General features: G+C 37.3%; 1 protein-coding gene across 1 annotated transcript; it reads right to left on the reverse strand.

Annotated features, from left to right (window-relative positions):
- Window positions 1-11,893: 11,893 nt before the first annotated feature.
- On the reverse strand, window positions 11,894-15,457 carry LOC114685248 (cyclin-D-binding Myb-like transcription factor 1). Its single transcript, XM_037199141.1, has one exon. The coding sequence runs from the start codon at window positions 15,132-15,134 to the stop codon at window positions 13,677-13,679; it is 1,458 nt and encodes a 485-aa protein (XP_037055036.1). The 5' UTR covers window positions 15,135-15,457; the 3' UTR covers window positions 11,894-13,676.
- Window positions 15,458-18,692: the final 3,235 nt, after the last annotated feature.

Here is an 18,692-nt window from a genome sequence, read left to right on the forward strand (position 1 = left end):
AGATATATGGGAAAGAGTACCATACCAAGTTACTTCTGAGGTAGAAAACAAGTTAAGATTCTGATAAGAAAGAACCAAACAAGAGAGTCAAAGAATCAAGGTTACAGTCAAAGTGGACATCCAGTTCAATATTCCAGAGGTTTGAATAAGTTTTGTGCACTGGTCATATTTCCAAGATATAGCTGAACACACTATGCTGAAGATTAGAATTTCTCCTGAAGTAATTGAATGGATCTCTGCTAGCTTCAAAAAAATCTTTGGTTTCTGAACACCAAGGAATTTGTAATTCCTCTATTAAATACTTACAAAGGAAGCATCCACGTCATCTGAAATCATGCATGTCCTTTTGCTGAATTGTATCTTGTTTGTTTGCTTGTAATTTATTTTTTATTAAATTTTTTCTTACAATATATTTCGTTTTTTAATAAATATTTTATTTTATAATTAATTTAATTTTACATATCAGCCACGGATTCCCCTGTCCTCCCTCCTCCCACCCTTGGCCTTTCCCACAATCCATCCCCCATTCCTACCTCCTCCAAGACAAGTTCTCCCCTGGGAATTCAGTCCAGCCTGATAGATTCAGTTGAGGCAGGTACAGTACCCTCCTCCCTGCAACAAGGCTGAGCAAAGTGTCTCAGCATAGGACCTAGGTTACAAAAAGTCAGCTCATGCACCAAGGACAGATCCCGGTCCCACTGCCTGAGGGCCTCCTAAACAGTTCAAGCTAATCAACTGTCTCACTTATCCAGAGGACCTATTCCGGTTCCATGGGTGCTCCTCAGCTATTGGTTCACAGTTCATGTGTTTCCACTAGTTTGGCTATTTGTCCCTGTGCTTTTTCCAATCATAGTCTCGATATCTCTTGCTCATATAATCCTTCCTCTCTCTCGCCGGTTGGACTCTGGGAGCTCCACCTGTATCTCTGCATGCTTCCACCAGTCACTGGATGAGAGTTCTATCATGACAGTTAGGGTGTTCAGCCATCTGATCACCAGAGTAGGTCAGTTCAGGCATTCTCTCGACCATTGCCACTAGTCTGTAGTGGGGGTATCTTTGTGGATTTCTGGGGACCTCTCTAGCACTCTGCTTCTTCCTATTCCTGTGGGGTCTTCATTTATCATTGTGTCTCTTTCTTTGTTCTCCTGCTCTGTTCCTGATCTAGGTGGGACTTCCCACTCCCCTAAGCTCAAGTTCCCCTGACTCTTGCCCTCCATTACCCCCCTCACCCCCAGTTTGCTCATGTAGATCTCATCCATTTCTCTGTCACTGGGCAATCCCTGTGTCTTTCTTAGGGTCCTCTTTACTAACTAGTCTCCCTGGAGTTGTGAGCTGCAGTGTGGTTATCCTTTGCTTTACATCTAGTATCCACTTATGAGTGAGTACATACCATGTTTGTCTTTCTGAGTCTGGGTTACCTCACTTAGGCATACCATACAATCCTACAGGACAAGCAGTTGTTGAAAGATTTAATTGCACCTTAAAAGAGATGCTCAATAAACAGAAAGAGGAAGATAAAATCCCCAAAGATAGATTACATAATGCCTTATTAACCTTGAATTTTCTTAATAATAATAAGAAAGGAACAACCGCTGCAGAGAGACACTGTACTATAGAAAAAACAAATTAGCTAAATCAGCTTGCGGACTTCAAAGATGTGTTGACCTCAGAATAAAAACCAAGATATACCTGGAAAATGGGACCCCAAAAAAGACATGGAGAAATGGATGAGATCTACATGAACAGCCTGGTCATGAGTGGGAACAATGAAGGGCGACAGTCAAGGGAAAGAGAGTGGGAGATCCTAGCTGGATCAAGAAAAGAGAGGGAGAACAAGGAATAGGAGACCATGGTAAATGAAGACCACATGAGAAGGGGAGGAAGCAGAGAGCTAGGGAGGCCCATGGAGATCCACAAAGATACCCCCGCAACAGACTGCTGGCAATGGTCGAGAGACTGCAGGAACTGACCTACTCTGGTGATGGGATGGCCAGACACCCTGATAGTTGTGCCATAAACCCCATCCAAGGACTGAGGAATCTGGATGCAGACATCCACGGCTGGGCCCTGGTGGAGCACTGGGAGTCTAATTAGTGAGAAAGAAGAGGGTTTATATGAGCGAGAATTGTTGAAGCCAAGGTTGGATAAAGCACAGGGACAAATAACCAAATGAATGGAAGCACAGGATCTATGAACCAAAGGCTGAGGGGCCCCCAACTGGATCAGGCCCCCTGAATGGGTGAGACAGTCATTTGGCTTGATCTGTTTGGGAGGCAGCTGTGTGTTGGTGCTGGGTCCTGGGCTCGTTGCATGAGTTGGCTGTTTGAATCCTGGGACTTATGCAGGGACGCTTGGCTCGGTCTGGGAGGGGGGGACTGGACCTGCCTGGACTGAGTCTACCAGGTCGATCCCGGTCCTCGGGGGAGACCTTGATCTGGAGGAGGTGGGAATGGGGAGTGGGCTGGGGGGAGGGGGAGGGGACGAGAAGGGGAGAACAGGGGAATCTGTGGCTATTATGTTGAACTGAATGGTGTTGTAAAATAAATTTAAAAAAAAAAGAAACCAAGATATATGCTACTTTGGGGAAGGGGTTTTGCTTTTGTTTCCATAGTAGAAGAAATGCTATGGCTACCAACAAAATTAATAAAAATTCAGTTAGAACTGGAGAAAACTCTTGATAAGAAGTAGTGATAGCTCATCGAAAATGGGACAATTCTACAAGTTGTAAGGAAAACTCATCAAACAAGGGTCGGGGCAGGGTTTTTTGTTGTTGTTTTTTATTTGTTTGTTTGTTTTGTCATTACAGAAAAATAGAAATACCCATCTTCAAGAAATCAAAAGACCTTGAACATCTAGACATCTAAAGAGGAAGGGAAACCTCCCAGAAAAAATTACCAAGCAATGAAAAATCTCACCTAATGGTACCTATATTATCTACAGGGTGAAATTTCACTACCTAAACATCTGTATCTCTTTACTTCTAAGAAAAGGTGTAGTCCCAACTCAATTATAATCAAAGCTGGCTTTGGAGTTGGAGTGTGGCTCTCTCCTTCTCTAAGTCCAAGCATGTTGTTAAATGAAAATTATTAAGAGATTCTGTCAAATATCAGAAGAGCCACCTAGTGTGGGACAGAAGAAAACAAAAAATCTAAAGACTATTGCTGTCAAAATTCTTTTTCCCACCATACTTATTCTTGACTCTTTGGAACCTTTTTTTAGACATAGTGCTATCCTAAAATTTAAACTTTCCATTTTGATATTAATAATGTTTAAGTTTTCCACAGTGAACAATAAATTTTCTTAACAGCAATCTCTGAAGTCCCTAGAAGGAAGATGGGGTCCCACAACCATGATTCTATGTGGTTCATAATGATGCCATGGAGCTGATAAACACCACTCAGTGATCGACTCTAGTCTACAAACTGTTCAAGAGAGTTCTAAGGTGACTAACTAAGATAATCCATCAACTTACACCTCTAGCCAGAACTTCAGTTAAGCTTTACCCATTACTTTGAGACTGGCTACAAACCTCACAGCTAGTACCTGTGAAACTTTCCCATTGTTTTAATTTTCTTACAGTATACCACAGAGATACCATTGACCCCTTGACAGCAGGAAGCAATTTTCAGAAAATGATGCTTCCTCTCCCAAAAGGTTTTGTTTTCTCAGGATTATGGATAATTGTCATCTGTTAAACATTGGTTATAAGTTGTAATAGGATTGAGGGTAGAACAATAGTTTAGGCTCACGATTCTCTTTTGGAAAAGAAAAAAGAGGAATAGATATGATAAGATAATAAAGGTATTGTATCTACTTGTAAACTAAATTAGTAACTATCAGCTTTAGATAATTTGCATTGGTATGGATTCTTGTATATTGATATAAATGTAAAATTATTTTTCTCTTTATGTTTAAGATAATTTGTTTATAGAGACAAATACAAAACTATATTTGTCATATTATGCATATGTTTCTACTCCTGTTTGAAATACTTTGTATATTGATAAAATGTAAAATTATATATGTCATACTTCATGTATATTCTACCTGTGTTTAATATATTTTATATATTGATACATATTAAGGGTATCATTGTCATATTGCACTATACATTTCTACCTCTGATTAAGGTATTTTTGCATATTGTCACAAATGTGAGGCCATTGTCCCTATACTGTACATCTGTTTAAAGACTGTTTACTTTTTATAATGTGAAGCTTTAGTGTAGATGTAACCAACCGTCTTATTAAATAAGAAACAATGTAAAAGAGAAAGCCGAGAGGTCAGAGCTCAGAGCTAAAATCTCACCCTTCCTCCTGCTGTCCCAGCTTCCTGAAAGAAAGAGAGCTATTTCCTGTGTGCAAGTCGATTTTCCAGTCATTCTGCCTTCTCATTGGTTGTAAACCCAAACACGTGACTGCCTCGTCACTGTCTGAATGTACAGCCCCCTAGGTCTTAAAGGCATATGTCTCCAATGCTGGCTGTATCCCTGAACACACAGAGATCTATGGGATTAAAGGCATGTGCCACCACCGCCACACTCTGTCTGTGGCTCTAATAGCTCTGACCCCCAGGCAATTTTATTTATTAACATACAATCAAAATCACATTTCAGTACAATTAGAATACCACCACACTTTAGTCTCTAGGCTATTTAGATTGATAATAATTATAGGTTAATAGTCACCCATGCTTGTCATACTTATAGCTATGGTAGTTACGTTTCCTAGATATACAGAAATATATGTCAGATGGACAGGTGATCTTCAAACACTTCATAGACCTGGAAAGTATGGCATTTAAATGTTTTAATAACTTAGAATTCTGTTGATGTGAGACACAATTGCTCCTGGCAGCACTGATCTACTCCCAAAAGGATGTTGGGCATTAAAGACACTCAGTATAGAGGTTGTATTCTTCTTGGCAAAAAAATGGCCTGTTGTGAAAAGAACAGCCATTGCCTTGGCTTCTGACAGTAAGCACACTGTACATTATGGACAAACAGGGCACAAGGAAAAAGAACTGCTGAACTTTACCAAGACAGGGTAAGACAGTCTTTAAAAATATCCTACCTCAGCCGGGCGGTGGTGGCACACGCCTTTAATCCCAGCACTCGGGAGGCAGAGCCAGGTGGATCTCTGTGAGTTCAAGGCCAGCCTGGGCTACCAAGTGAGTTCTAGGAAAGGCACAAAGCTACACAGAGAAACCCTGTCTCGAAAAACAAAACAAAAAAAAAATCCTACCTCTGAATATGGTCTGTCAAATATTCTAGGCTTATAGCCAAAAGTAGAGGCCCCAGTGTTGCAGAGAAATATTGGGTGACTGTCCAGGCATCCAGATTTCTCTGTCATTTCTTGCATTTCTTTGGAAGTTGCTTGCTTGTACTTCCTGTTTACTCAGGTAATATTATTTTCCTTCTCAGGTCTTTGATGGGGTTGAAGACTAGATAGTTACAGTTATAATCCTCTTATATCTTAGCTAAGAGCATATTAGGTACTAGATTTATATTCTTCAAGATAGGACATCTTTTAGAGTAATCTCTATAATTTGCCATTTATATATGATCTGAACATTTAGTATGTTTCTTACTTTATGGTGTTCTTGTTGGTGATAGTTCCACTTTTGTTTATGTTATTATCCTTTATTTCTCCTGACAATACTTGATAATCTTTGTTATTGTATATTGTTTTGTATGATGTTTAGAACCTTCTTATTTAGACAAAAAGGGGAAGTATAGTGGGTATTTACTCTACCCATGACCTTGGGCTAGCTGGCCCTATAGAGTCAGTGCTACTTGCCTGCCTATGTGACCTCTTAAAAGGGAATGGGGAAGGAGTCTTGAGCTCTCTCTTGGACATGAAAGGCTTCCTGGAGTATGGTTTGGCAGCCTGGTCTGGAGCTGTCCCTGGGTGATGACGAGGCAATGGTATCACTTCATTTTGTATTAGTGAATCTGTTTTCCCCATAGAACCCCTTAATAAATTGATATATAGAGAGACTATTGAGGCTCTCATTACATTGGGGAGATTTCATGGGCTTTTGGATGTGGAAAACATGGAGAGTACGGTTAGCTGATCATCCTTCCACTGTTCCTTGGAGATATCAGGATTTTACATCAATTTCTTACTCCGAGTTTTTATTAACACTATAACAATTAAGGTAAATACATTGTCTGGTATCCAACATGTGGCAAGATTGGGTCTGTTAAGGCCACCACATCCCCACCACTATGGAAAACAAGCTTCTCCCACCAGTGAATTTTTCCCACTGCTATCTCCCTACAATAACTGTGCACTACAACCCCCAAACATGCAGTTGCAGTCACCCACCAGCTCTACAGCCGCCTGAGTCAGCCACTCATCACTGGCTGTCATTTAGGAAGCCTTGTTCATTCCCACGATGCATCTGCATTTGCCAGGGCTTTTCCTTTCCATTTTCCACATGTGTGCACTTCTGAGGCCTCTTTCTCCCCTTCCCTGTGCAGCCCTGCACATGCACCTGGGACAGGTTCCTGGAATGCCTGCTGCTCTCCTTTTAAGTCTGTTCCATGTGGCAGCTAGATGCTCAAAACATCGAAAAATCCACAGTCCTTGGAATTCTCCTAAATTTGTCATTAAAAAGAAATCTGGAAAATGGAGAATGTTAACAGATATAAGATCCATAATTAAGGTGATTCATCCAATGGGCATTTTACAGTATGGATTCTTTTGCCTTCCTTATAACCTGAGGGATGGTTTATTGTAGTGACTAATTTAAGAGACTGCTTTTTACTATATCATTAGAAGAACAGGATAAAGAAATATTTGCCTTCATGGTGACTATTTATAATAATTCCCAGCTTGATAAAAAGTTACCACCAGAAAATTCTTCCACAAGGAATATTAAACAGCCCCATCTTTGGAAAATATTTTGTATAACAGCCATTAGAAGTAATTCATAAGCAGTTTCATCAATCTATTATATAACATAATATTTATGATATCTTACTGGCTAATTCGGACACAGATGATTTAGAAAAAAAATTTGATGAAGTAAAGAGAATTTTGCCATTTTGGGGATTACAAATTGCTCCATAAAAAATACAAAGAGCAGATTCTATTAATTATTTAGGATATTAGATATAGTAACAGAAAATTCAACCACAGAAAGTAAGAATGAGGAGAGCTCAATTACAAACAATGATTTTCAAAAATTGCTGGGAGATATTAACTGGTTACAAACCACAATTAGATTAACAAATCAAGAGATTTGTAATTTATTTCAAACCTTATAAGGTGATAAGGATTTAAATAGTCCAAGAAAACTATCAGCTAAGGATGAGATATAATTGGCTATGGTACAAATGAAATTACAGGATGCAAATGTGGATCACTTGGATTCAGAGCTTGATTGCATTCTGGTTATTTTACCTTCTGCACAATTTCCTACAGGAATTCTAAGGCAGATAAAAGATAATATCTTAGAATTGATAGTTTTAAAACACAGAGTAAAAAAAATTAGAGACCTATGTAGAAAAGACCTCTGAAGTGAGTCTGAAAGGAAATTTGAGACTTTGTCAATTAGCAGAAATAGACACAATATAAATTTTGGTACCTTTTATTAATGCTGAAACTGCCTCATTATGGGCAGTAAATGACCATTGACAAAGGCTTTGCAGTAATTTTTGGGAGAAATTAGCAACAAATATCCCAAAAGTAAGAGACATTAGTTTATAAAAAGAACTACTTGGTTTCTCCCTTATATAAAGGGAACACCAATTTCTAGAGCCCCTACACCCTATAGAGATACAAATAATCAGAAAAGTCAGGTTGTGAGTTAGAAAATTTAAGTAAAGTGGCTCAAAACTCATGATTTAGTTCAAGAACCACACTTATACGTTCATTATTCTCATGGTATTATTAGATTTTCCAGAACCTCTTAACATTGTTACTGACAATGTACAGAAAGAGCTATTTTCCATGTTGCAACTAGTGAATTTATTCCAAGTGATTCAAAATTAACTTTGTTACTTATTCAAATAAAATAAATAATCAAAAAAGAAGTCATCCCTTGTATATAACACATATCTGATCCCATATGTGTCTACTACGCTTTCTAGCAAGAGGTGACAATAAAATTTACTGCTATTGGTAGGAAATGTGCTAGAAGCCTCAGGATTTCATAAGAAACAAGATGTTAATTGCAAAAATTTGAAGAAAGATCCTTCTATCACTTGGCAACAAGGCCAGGAAATTATAAGGAAATGTCCTACTTGTTCTTCATATAATCACACTCCATTACTTGCAGGAAGTAACCCAAAAGGTACTTAAAGAAACTAAATTTAGCAAATTGGTTTGTTTCATTTTACAATAATTGAAAAATTAAAATGTGTGCATCTGGATATGACAAGACATACATTAGCAAGCTTGATTTTTGTAATTTATGCAGCCCAAAATATAGACTTAATGTCCCAGGAATCCCAGACAAAACACAGTGAGGCAAACATGCCAGCAAAGAATGAGACAAAATAACAAATGATTCTTTTTAAAAAATTTCTGTGTATGACTATTTTGCTTGCATGTGCAATATGTGTATGCCTGGTGCCCAGTAAAGCCAGCAGTGGGCGTCAGATTTCCTAAAAGTGGCGTTAGAGTCAAATTTTAGCCACCATGTGGATTCTGAGAACTGAACCTATGTCCTTTAGAAGAGCAGCAAATGTTCTCAAATTCTGACCCAAATCTCCAGTCCACATTTCAACTTATTACACTATAGTTGTATTGAATGTAGACTGTAAAAACTTCAGATTAAAATATAATAGAACTTACAGTTAAATTTAAGCTGTACCAACAGACTGACAAGCATAATATCAAATAAAAGACTTATTGTTAGTTTTTTTTGTTTGTTTGTTTAACAATAGCAGAAGCCTGGTTCTCCAACTCTGCATTTGAAAACCCTTCCAGATTTGGAGTTTCAGAATGTTTCATGAAACACATTATTTAACAAGAATGACACTTGGTAATCTTATAAAGAATGGAATCAACCTCTAGTTAGAGACATGTCCTATATGCTCCATAAAGGGTTTCTGCAAGGAGAAAGTACTAGACTGGACTAGATGACCACTCCTGGGAATGTGGGTTCACCTAAAGATGATGTACTTTCCCTCTACAATTTCCTGGGTCCTAGGGAAATCCTTATGAGCCACCAGAGGATTTGCCTGGGTCTGGTAACTTTCTGAGTTCTTACTGGGAAAGTCAGAATTATTCATTTTCTTCTATATTTTTCTTTAGATGCTAGACAAAACCTAAGTATGCCGTTATACTCCATAACTAACTCTGAGCATCTGTGCTCTTTTTCTAATGCTTCTCTCCCTGTCAACTTCTGGCTACTGGCCACTGTTTGACTGACCTCCATGCCAGTTTACCACATTCATTCTCCTCCTATAAATTCAGTTCTGTGAGATTTACAGCTTGTCTGCTCTGTTTTTTTCTTTACATCACCAAGAAATTCTCCTCAAATACTATTTGACTCTGTCCTTTGTCCTTGTGAGTCCTTCTTTGAAATAACTTTATGTAGTAAGACTAGTAAACCTACAGGTGACTATAGTTTCTTGAGTGTCATATGATGGCCTTTCCAAGCCATGCTAAAATGTCAAGTAACACTTAGTTCTTTCTTTTTAATTATTTAATTAGCAAAGAAAATGAACCCATTATTATTCCTGTAGTCCTAGATGACAACAATCTAACAACATTCTATTTTTATTCACAACACATCCCTAGTTATAGATATCACAGGCCTTTTAATGCACAGAAATTTTTGATGAGATCATGCACTACCCTACTCTGTTACACCATATTGTATAAAATAGTGCCTTTTCAGTCTGTGCATTGTCCTCTCTGTATTGAGAGGAAAGTATGACTGAAGCACAATAGCAGATCCAGAAACTGTACCATTTCTCTGGCCCCACTCATTCAGCACAGACTCATTAAAGACTTATTCCTATGAGTAGAAAGAAAACCACCTTATATGACTATTGTGGAGACTTAGAACTGTGGAAGTACATAGACATATTGTAATCATATCAAGAAAACTCAGCCTAAGAACATACTGGACCCACCAGATTGAGGAAAGTGTATAATTTCTCACCCAGACCATGAAGTGATGGACATGTAACACTGTGATATCATGGATGCACATCAATCTAGCATTTGATATCTGGTATGAGTGTCAAGTACTGGGGACTCCACAACAGATCTATTCCTTGGTGTTGTTGATACAACCTACTCAACTGCCTACCTGTACAGTTTGCATGTTTAGACCTGCATGTGACCCATTTCTTGCTCAGACATTTTACCTTGCATTCTACAGCTTCAAACTTAAACCTGACACCAACAATTTCTACTAACTGCTCCTTCTTCACTGGTCATGTTCATTGACTATATATAATGACATGGTTTAGATCAACTTTGAAGCATCTTTAATCTGTTGCAGCCATTTTAACCTGCATATTTTTTTTTTTTTTTTTTTTTTTTTTTTTTTTTTTTTAGTTTTTCGAGACAGGGTTTCTCTGTGTAGCTTTGTGCCTTTTCCTGGAACTCACTTGGTAGCCCAGGCTGGCCTCAAACTCACAGAGATCCGCCTGCCTCTGCCTCCCGAGTGCTGGGATTAAAGGCATGAGCCACCACCGCCCGGCAACCTGCATTTATTTTATAATGCACACACACACACACATACACACATGCACACACATACACACACACACACATTTTATATAATAGGTATATATATATAGGTATATATAGGTGTATATATATATATATATATATATATATATATATACCTATAGAGAGAAAGGAGAGATATACAGATACATTGACTCTGTTGTGTGATATGAGTAGTAATATCAGTAAATAAGGGTAGAAAAAAAAATACTGGGCATTTGCCTCAGGCAAGATACTAAGGTAAACAGAAGAGTCTCAGGGATACACACAACTAAAAGTATTTTAGTATTTTGAAATGTATGGTGATATTTTATTTGTCCTAAAATGTGATTGTATTTGTATATTAATAAATAAATTTGCCTGGGGATCAGAGGTTATAGCCATTAAGCAGAAGTCTGGCAGTGGTAGCACATGCCCTTAATCTGATCACATGGCAGGCAGAGTCTGTGTGTTCAAGGACACAGCGAGCATGGTGACACACACCTTTAATCCAAGTACCCACCATAGAGACCTGGAGGTCTATATAGATAGGCAGTGATGAAGAAGTCATGTGGCTGGGTTTAGAGCCAATGAGAAGGCAGAACACAAAGGCAATAAAAATACAGACATACAGGAAGTAGGTCTTTTTCTCAGGGGAAGGACGGCAGCGGCATTGGGTAGTAAGAAGGTAGTCTTAGCTCTTGGCTACTGCTCTCTGACCTCTGGGCTTTTAACTCTGCATTTGGTTCTGTGTTTCTTATTTAATAAAACTGTTTAGAATTACATCTACAGAAATGAACAGTAATTTTATTGAGATCAGGGTATGCCCTAGTCTAAGTTAACTTATGGTATTTAACAGTGGTTTTTCAGGCAATACATTATTTGTGCAGTATAGAAGGAGAGGCTGCTCCATGTGCTTCATCTTCCTGAACAGACAGTGTCCTCTCAATTGCTGAACATTTTCTCATGACAAAGGACCAACTCAATGAGTTATAGGTGTGTCAGTGGCAAAACAGTGCTGACTTCGATTTTGTTTAACTTTGTGAAAGAGCTCCATGTTTGAGTTACTCCACATGAAATCTACATGATTGTTCTAAACATCCCTTCATGCAGAAATCCTCAGCAAACACACAAAAAGTATCTCAAACTTTTGAATTGTAAGACAATTTTATTCTTAAACTGAACACGCACAAATTGTTCCTTAATCAGCCCACATTTCTTATTGTTTGTGTTTTCCTAATATGAAATAGTCAATTATGCTCAGAATTATATCTTCACAACCAAGTTATGTTATTATACTTTTGGTGAATTTTTATAGCAAACACATCAGTTAGAATCTAGAAGCCAGTTTAGGCATAACCAGTAGGAATGGCAATTGATCTGTTTCTTTTATTACATATGAAAACTTTGTCTTTAAAGCTTCCATTTATGTAGCATATTGGTTGGTAAGGGTACAATACAAGCTCTCTCTCTGATTTCTGTGTTTTTTATATAGTACAGCATGTAATAAAATGTCCTGGTTATCAAGTGCAGGGACTGTACATCTTTCCTCATTTAGTTTCAATTCAGTGTGCAAACTGTAAACTAAAATGTGGTAATAAGATGAGTGGGTGGAAACTTCTTCCCTACTAATAGATTTGATTGCTAATTCATATTCCCTTTAAGAACAGTAAAATTGTAGTGAATTTTCTTTACTCACTTTCTGCTATCTAAGTGGGCTCCATCTGCCAACAATGGGTTAACCAAGAATAATTAACAGAAAGTCACCTGCAACGTCTCTGTATTTGTAACCAATAAACACTGGACTGTATTGTTAGGACTTGTTTGAAATGTAAGTGACCCTCTGGAGATTTAATTGAGTACCATGTCTGAGCTATAGACATGGATATTACTGCAGTTAACCTTTGGTGATTTGAAACTTTCCAGTAGATGAAGGAAAAATATTTACCTCTTGATAACATTCAACACAGGGCTATGTTCAATTAAACTTTTCGCCACACACACACACATACACACACTGTCATAAAACTAGACCTCAGGTATATTGAAAATAGTAAAGAGAAGTCAATGTCTTAATGTTCATAGCTAACTCACTGTAGCTGTATGAGTCAGGAGATTAGAAAGTAAGATCTCTTGGAAATGGCTCCTGTTCCTCTGCAGATATAATAATGCTTTTTGGCACTTTGCTTGTTTTTAAGGATAGGCTAGTAATATTTTAGCAAGTCCAATATCTTTGAAGTCTATAGAAATGGGGCTCTCCAAAAAGAATCCAATGGTATTTGAACCTTGCTGTTTTGGGATTATAAGACCTATTAGTGTTGTGAAAGGCAAGACAGGTTCAGTACTTGTAAAATCCCATGCTTTGATAAATCCAGGTAGTGAAGGGGCACAAAACATAGTTTTGATATCACTTGTGTAATGCTCTTGCTCTACTATGATGAGTGACTCAATCCTCAGTAACGCAAGCACTGGATAAATCAGAGTAAATTTCTTATTCTTATGGCTGGTGTCACAGAAATTTTCTTCTGCTGTAATCATAGCACAGTTCATTAGCTCTATGCTGTTTGGTTCTCTGAATTGAGAAACAAGTGCATATTTAAATGATGGCTGCAGAACTATCTTAGCTGAAGAATTCTCTCAGGAAATTTGTTTGCTTTGAATGAACTTGCAAGATCATGAAAATAAGAACATTAGATGTCATTATTGACTGCCAATTCTGCTTGGAAAGTGGAAAGAACAATATTATTTTCTGCAACAGTTTCAGTGATGATTCTTGATGTATGACACTCCACATGTCATTTATTGGAGTGCTCAATAGATGTTCTGGGGATAAAAGACAAAGTGTGATAGGTTAGGAGAAGCAGGTACAGCAGCCATCAGGCTTACTGTGGGACTAGTTGTCACAATTAAGGGAAGTCCTTGAGTTGAGCTTGTTTGAAGGAAGTCGGTACAAGGAGAGGGAATGGATCATAAATGGAAATAAGGAAGAATATCAAATATCTATTGTGGTCCACTGAGCAGGGTTATTGTTTCAGAGTTAACAATAGCCACAGGGTAATCTGTTGAACTGCCAGGGGCAATCTGGAGTGTACTTTGCAATCCGGTCACAGGGTCTGGATAGATGGATGTACTGTTATCTTCTACACCTGTGACTCTGAGGGGGACTTGTTGTACACTGTTATCAGGGTTACTATCTGAAACTTCAGATTCTGATTTATTCTCTCCAAACATGAGACTGGCACTTTGGCTCTCATATATTTGTTGAAGACATTTTACTAGGACTGGGAATGCAAAGTCCCTATAGTTTGTAATTTGCCTTTTGATGGTCCACCATTTACTATGCAGCCATTGTGGTGAACGAACACTTTTCCATCCTTTAGCTAAGTCATCCCAGTGAATTTCGTTTTCATCAGCTACATCAAGCTCTGCTAGTATGTGGATGAGAGTGACTTCATCTTTCCTGGTCCACTCAATCCCTCCAGTCTGTTTCCAGTTCAGGTAGTTGAGCCATTTAGCACGACACTGCTTTGCTGAGCGAGTACCTACTCTTTGAGCGACTGTTGCCCAACACACACCATGTGTGACCTTCTCATCCACCTCAGTGTGTGTCAATTCGTGAACCACATCTCCGAGAATCCGTTCTTCTTCTTCGGTCCATTTTCCCGTGTTACAAGTATCCTTCAACAGTCGGCAACGGTCTTTGACAGAAGATGGACTTCTTCCCATGGCGGCACCTATTGTTATCCAGTCATTGCCATGTCGTTGCCAGAGTTCCTTGAGCTTTTGAATTTCTGCAGGGGTGTACTTTCCCACATGGTTTCTGTCATCATACATTCGGACCACTCTCCTATAAACTGAAAACAATGGCCGATTCAGACCCAATGATATAGTTCTGTAGAAATCTTTTCTTTTACCTTTTGACGTCTTAAAAATGATTTCTGCAGCATTCTCTATTCCATGTTCCTTCATATAACGTTCAATGTTGTTCATCAAAATATCTGTTTCTTCCTTGGACCACATGCCCTGCTTCCATTTATATCCTTGTTTGGTTAGCTTATCTTTATCTTCTCTACCTCTTAACCATGCTTGACTAACGATTGACTCTTGTGCACTAGCCAAGGGGAATCTTTCATCTGGTTTGTCATCCTGTAAAATCTGGAACTGCATCATAGTTCCCTCAGTAATCTCTTCCCCTGCCACCTCTGTGGCTGTAGTTGTGACCAAATCAAAGCTCTGCTCCATTTCTGGTAGTGGGAATGCAGCAGCTGGCATATAAGGAGTCAAATCATCTTCTGTGGACAAGCAAGACCTCTTATCCTGAGGTTCAGTAGGGTTTTCCATTTCACTAGCTTCATTCTGAATGCAAAGAATGAGGTTCCTGTCTGTATCCTCAGTAAGTAAAACAAAGCTCACAATTTCAGCTGTTACTGGCTCAGAAGCCTCTTCAAATGTACTCATCTTCAAATCTAGTGATAGGCTAGATCAGCTACAGCATTTCCAATAGACTCAAGTCACTTTCCCTTAAGCTGGATAACATGAAAGTGGTGTTAACTGCAATGCTTGCCTTTTTGACATTGGCAAGCATAGGTTTAGTTAGAGCTGGTAAGTGCAACAAACCACTGGAAATAGCTGTCCTTAAAGATGATTGATATGTTATAGTTTATCTTATCTCGTGGTCTAGTTGGCAATGTGTGTTTGATGATAAATCTGAGAACACAGGACTACCTCAAGAGGCTCCAAAATAAGAATGGAAACTTCAGAGAACTGCTGATTTATCTCAATATGCCTTACAATGCTGAAAAATAAAATATTAATTATCCATTAATTGAATTTTAGGGAGAGTTTATATTTCCATTGTAGTGCATACATCAAACAAATACCAACACTGAAATAGACAGACATTGGAATGTCTTTATTTACATGGGTTTTAGAGTAAATAAGAAGGCATGACTCTCAACCAAAGTTCATAATACATTAGAAATTTAGATATTAAGACATTTACACATAATATTACTTCCATAAAAATGTAAAAAGTTTGCTGAAAGAAGGTAAGTCTGACTTTCAGAATCCAAGGATCCTCATAGGATAAAAAGTTATAGTATTATACAGTGTAGAAACTAATGTACAATGAATTTTATAGTAGAAGTTATTTAAATTGTATAAAGAAGGGCCTATTTGATATCAAGTTCATCATAATACTCAAAAATTTATTTTAATTTAACCTGTAGAAACAGCACTTGGTTTTTTTCTTGTTGTACTTCAGACTAATAAAGGATATGCACACACTACAACTCCTATAAAGTGTGGAAAATACTTTAAAACCTTGTAGTATGACATATAATATCCCTATTAAAAGTTAAATGTTTGTTGGTAATGTTTGATGTTAATTTAATATGGTAAATACTTCCATATAAAAAAGACAGTGACCTGCATGCTGTCTTAAATTTCACTATCATTATCTTGTTGATAATCATAGCCTTGTATGTGCATGTAAATATCTTTTCTAAAATTCATAAACTAAATTATCATACAATTTCAAGTTTTTTTCTAATCATCTGTTTACATGGGTACAAAAATAAATGTGATGAGTACAATAGCCTTTCTTGATTTTTTAGTATTCATTTGTGGAGAACTAAGTGTTTTCCATGGTAGTATTTTCTTTTATGTCTGTAATTATTATATGATAACCCACACATATCAATAAGTATAATCCACCATATGTAAACATACTAGAGGACATAAATCACATGATCATTTCTTTATATGCATGAAAGGTTTTTGACAAAATTCAACATCTGTTCATGATAATGGCTTAGAGAAACTAAAGGTGCAAGGGGCATAACTTCAACATAACCAAATCAGTGTACAGCAAGCCCACAACCAACACCTTCTTATATGGAAAGCCACTCAAAGTATTTACTCTAAAGTCAAGAACAAGACAAAGATGTCTACTTTCTCCACCCCTCTTCAATATAGTGCTTAAAGTCTTAGCTAGAACAATAAGACAAGTGAAAAAGACAAAGAAATACCAATAGGAAAGGAAGAAACCACATTAACTCTATTTATGGATGATATATACATAAAGAGTTTTAAAGATTCTACCTGAAAACTCTAATTGCTGATAAATCAACAAAGTAGCTGGATACAAAATTAACATATAAAATTCACACACCAAACGCACAAAAAAATAAAAAAAAATACCATTAACAATTGATATTTAAAAATCTTAAAACAATCCTAACCAGAGAAGTGAAAGACTTCTACAGTGAAAATTTAAAGACATTCGAAAAATAAATCTAAGAAGATAACAGAAAACAAAAAGACCTCCCCTGAGCATGAATTAACAGAAATAATATTGTGAAAACAGTCATCCTAAAAAATAATTAAACTATAGATACCTCACAATCTCCAAAAAATATCCAATGCAATTGTTCATATGAATTGAAAAGATAATATTAAACTTCATATTGAAATACAAAAGCTTTGGATAGACAAACAATCCTTAACAACAAAAGTATTGATGGAGGTATCATTATCCATCCCAGACTTAAAGTTATGTTACAATGTTATAATGATAAAACTAGCAAGGAACTTTTATAAAAACAAACTCACCAATACATAGAATAGAATTTAAGATGCATACTCTTCAAACGGCCTTATTTTTTTACAACATATCCAACAATATACTTTGGGAGATACAACATCTTCAAATTGTGTCGGCCAAACTGAACAGCTACTAGTAGAATATTGAAAACCATTCTTTATTTCATCAAGAAAACAACTCATAACAAATGCTGACAATCGTTTGTAGAAAGGGGACAATAATTCACTGCTGATGGATGGCAAACTGGTACAGTCACTATAGAAATCAGTGTGGAAAATACTCAAAAATCTAAATGGAGATCTACGAGATGATCCAGCCATATCACTACTAGGTATATACCCAAAAGACTCCATATCCTATTCTAGAGATACCAATTCAATTCATAGTCATTGCTGCTTTATTCACAATAGCCAGAAAATGGAAACAACCTAGATGTCTATCAACTAATAAATGGATAAAATTATGATATATTTACACAAAAGGATGATATTCAAACATTAAGGAAAATTAAATGACATTTACAGGTAAATGGATGGACGTGGAAACAATCATTCTGAGGGACTTAACCCTGACCCAGATGCGGGCATTTACCCTCCAACCCCACAGTTCCCCAGAGTGTTCTTGAGTGTGAGCAGCAGGAAATGTTAGCTAGAAGGATTTAGATTGTGGAGATAAACAAATAGAAAATAAAGGATAGCCTCAAGAGGGCCTGTAACCTATTCCAAAGGCCCTGACTATCTCTGCCCCAGAGTATTTATAGAGACACCAAGGGGTGGAGCAAAAGACCTCCCCCCAGCACAGCCAACTGCAGACCATTTCAGACACCTGCACTTAGACCCGTGGTCCTAATCATCTTCTATGCAGACCTACTGGGTAAAGCCATGAGGAACCTGAAAACAGGTTCCCACAGGTCCTCCTTTCTTAATATATAAAAATAGATCGTTATTAATAGCTTACAGCAATCTCCATAGCTGTTATACCTCCCAGTATGGGAGTAGAGGATGATAAAGATGGCATTTCTCTTTTGGATTAGGTCCAAGGTGACTACAGCAGTCTTAGCTGCCTCAAGCCCTTTCTAAACCAAAAAACTTAATGCAATTACAAACTTAAAGAATCCCGGATGTCATCATTACCAGTAACAGTTTAACATATATATTGCTATACATAGTTACAATTCTCTCAATCTTACAACTCAAAGAAAATTCTTAACAGAACCATTTGAATTAACATAAATAGTGCTATATATAGTTATCAATTTTCTCAGTCTTACAACTTTAACTCTTAATAGAATCATTTGAATTTTCTTGCTAACAGAACATAGGAAAAACTTCTGATGTATACACATCAAACTTAAATATTTCCTTAACTCCACAAAACCAGGGTGCATTAATATCAATAGGTTAAACATAATT

The sequence above is a fragment of the Peromyscus leucopus genome, chromosome X (assembly GCF_004664715.2).
Source record: "Peromyscus leucopus breed LL Stock chromosome X, UCI_PerLeu_2.1, whole genome shotgun sequence".
NCBI classification, from domain to species: Eukaryota; Metazoa; Chordata; class Mammalia; order Rodentia; family Cricetidae; genus Peromyscus; species Peromyscus leucopus.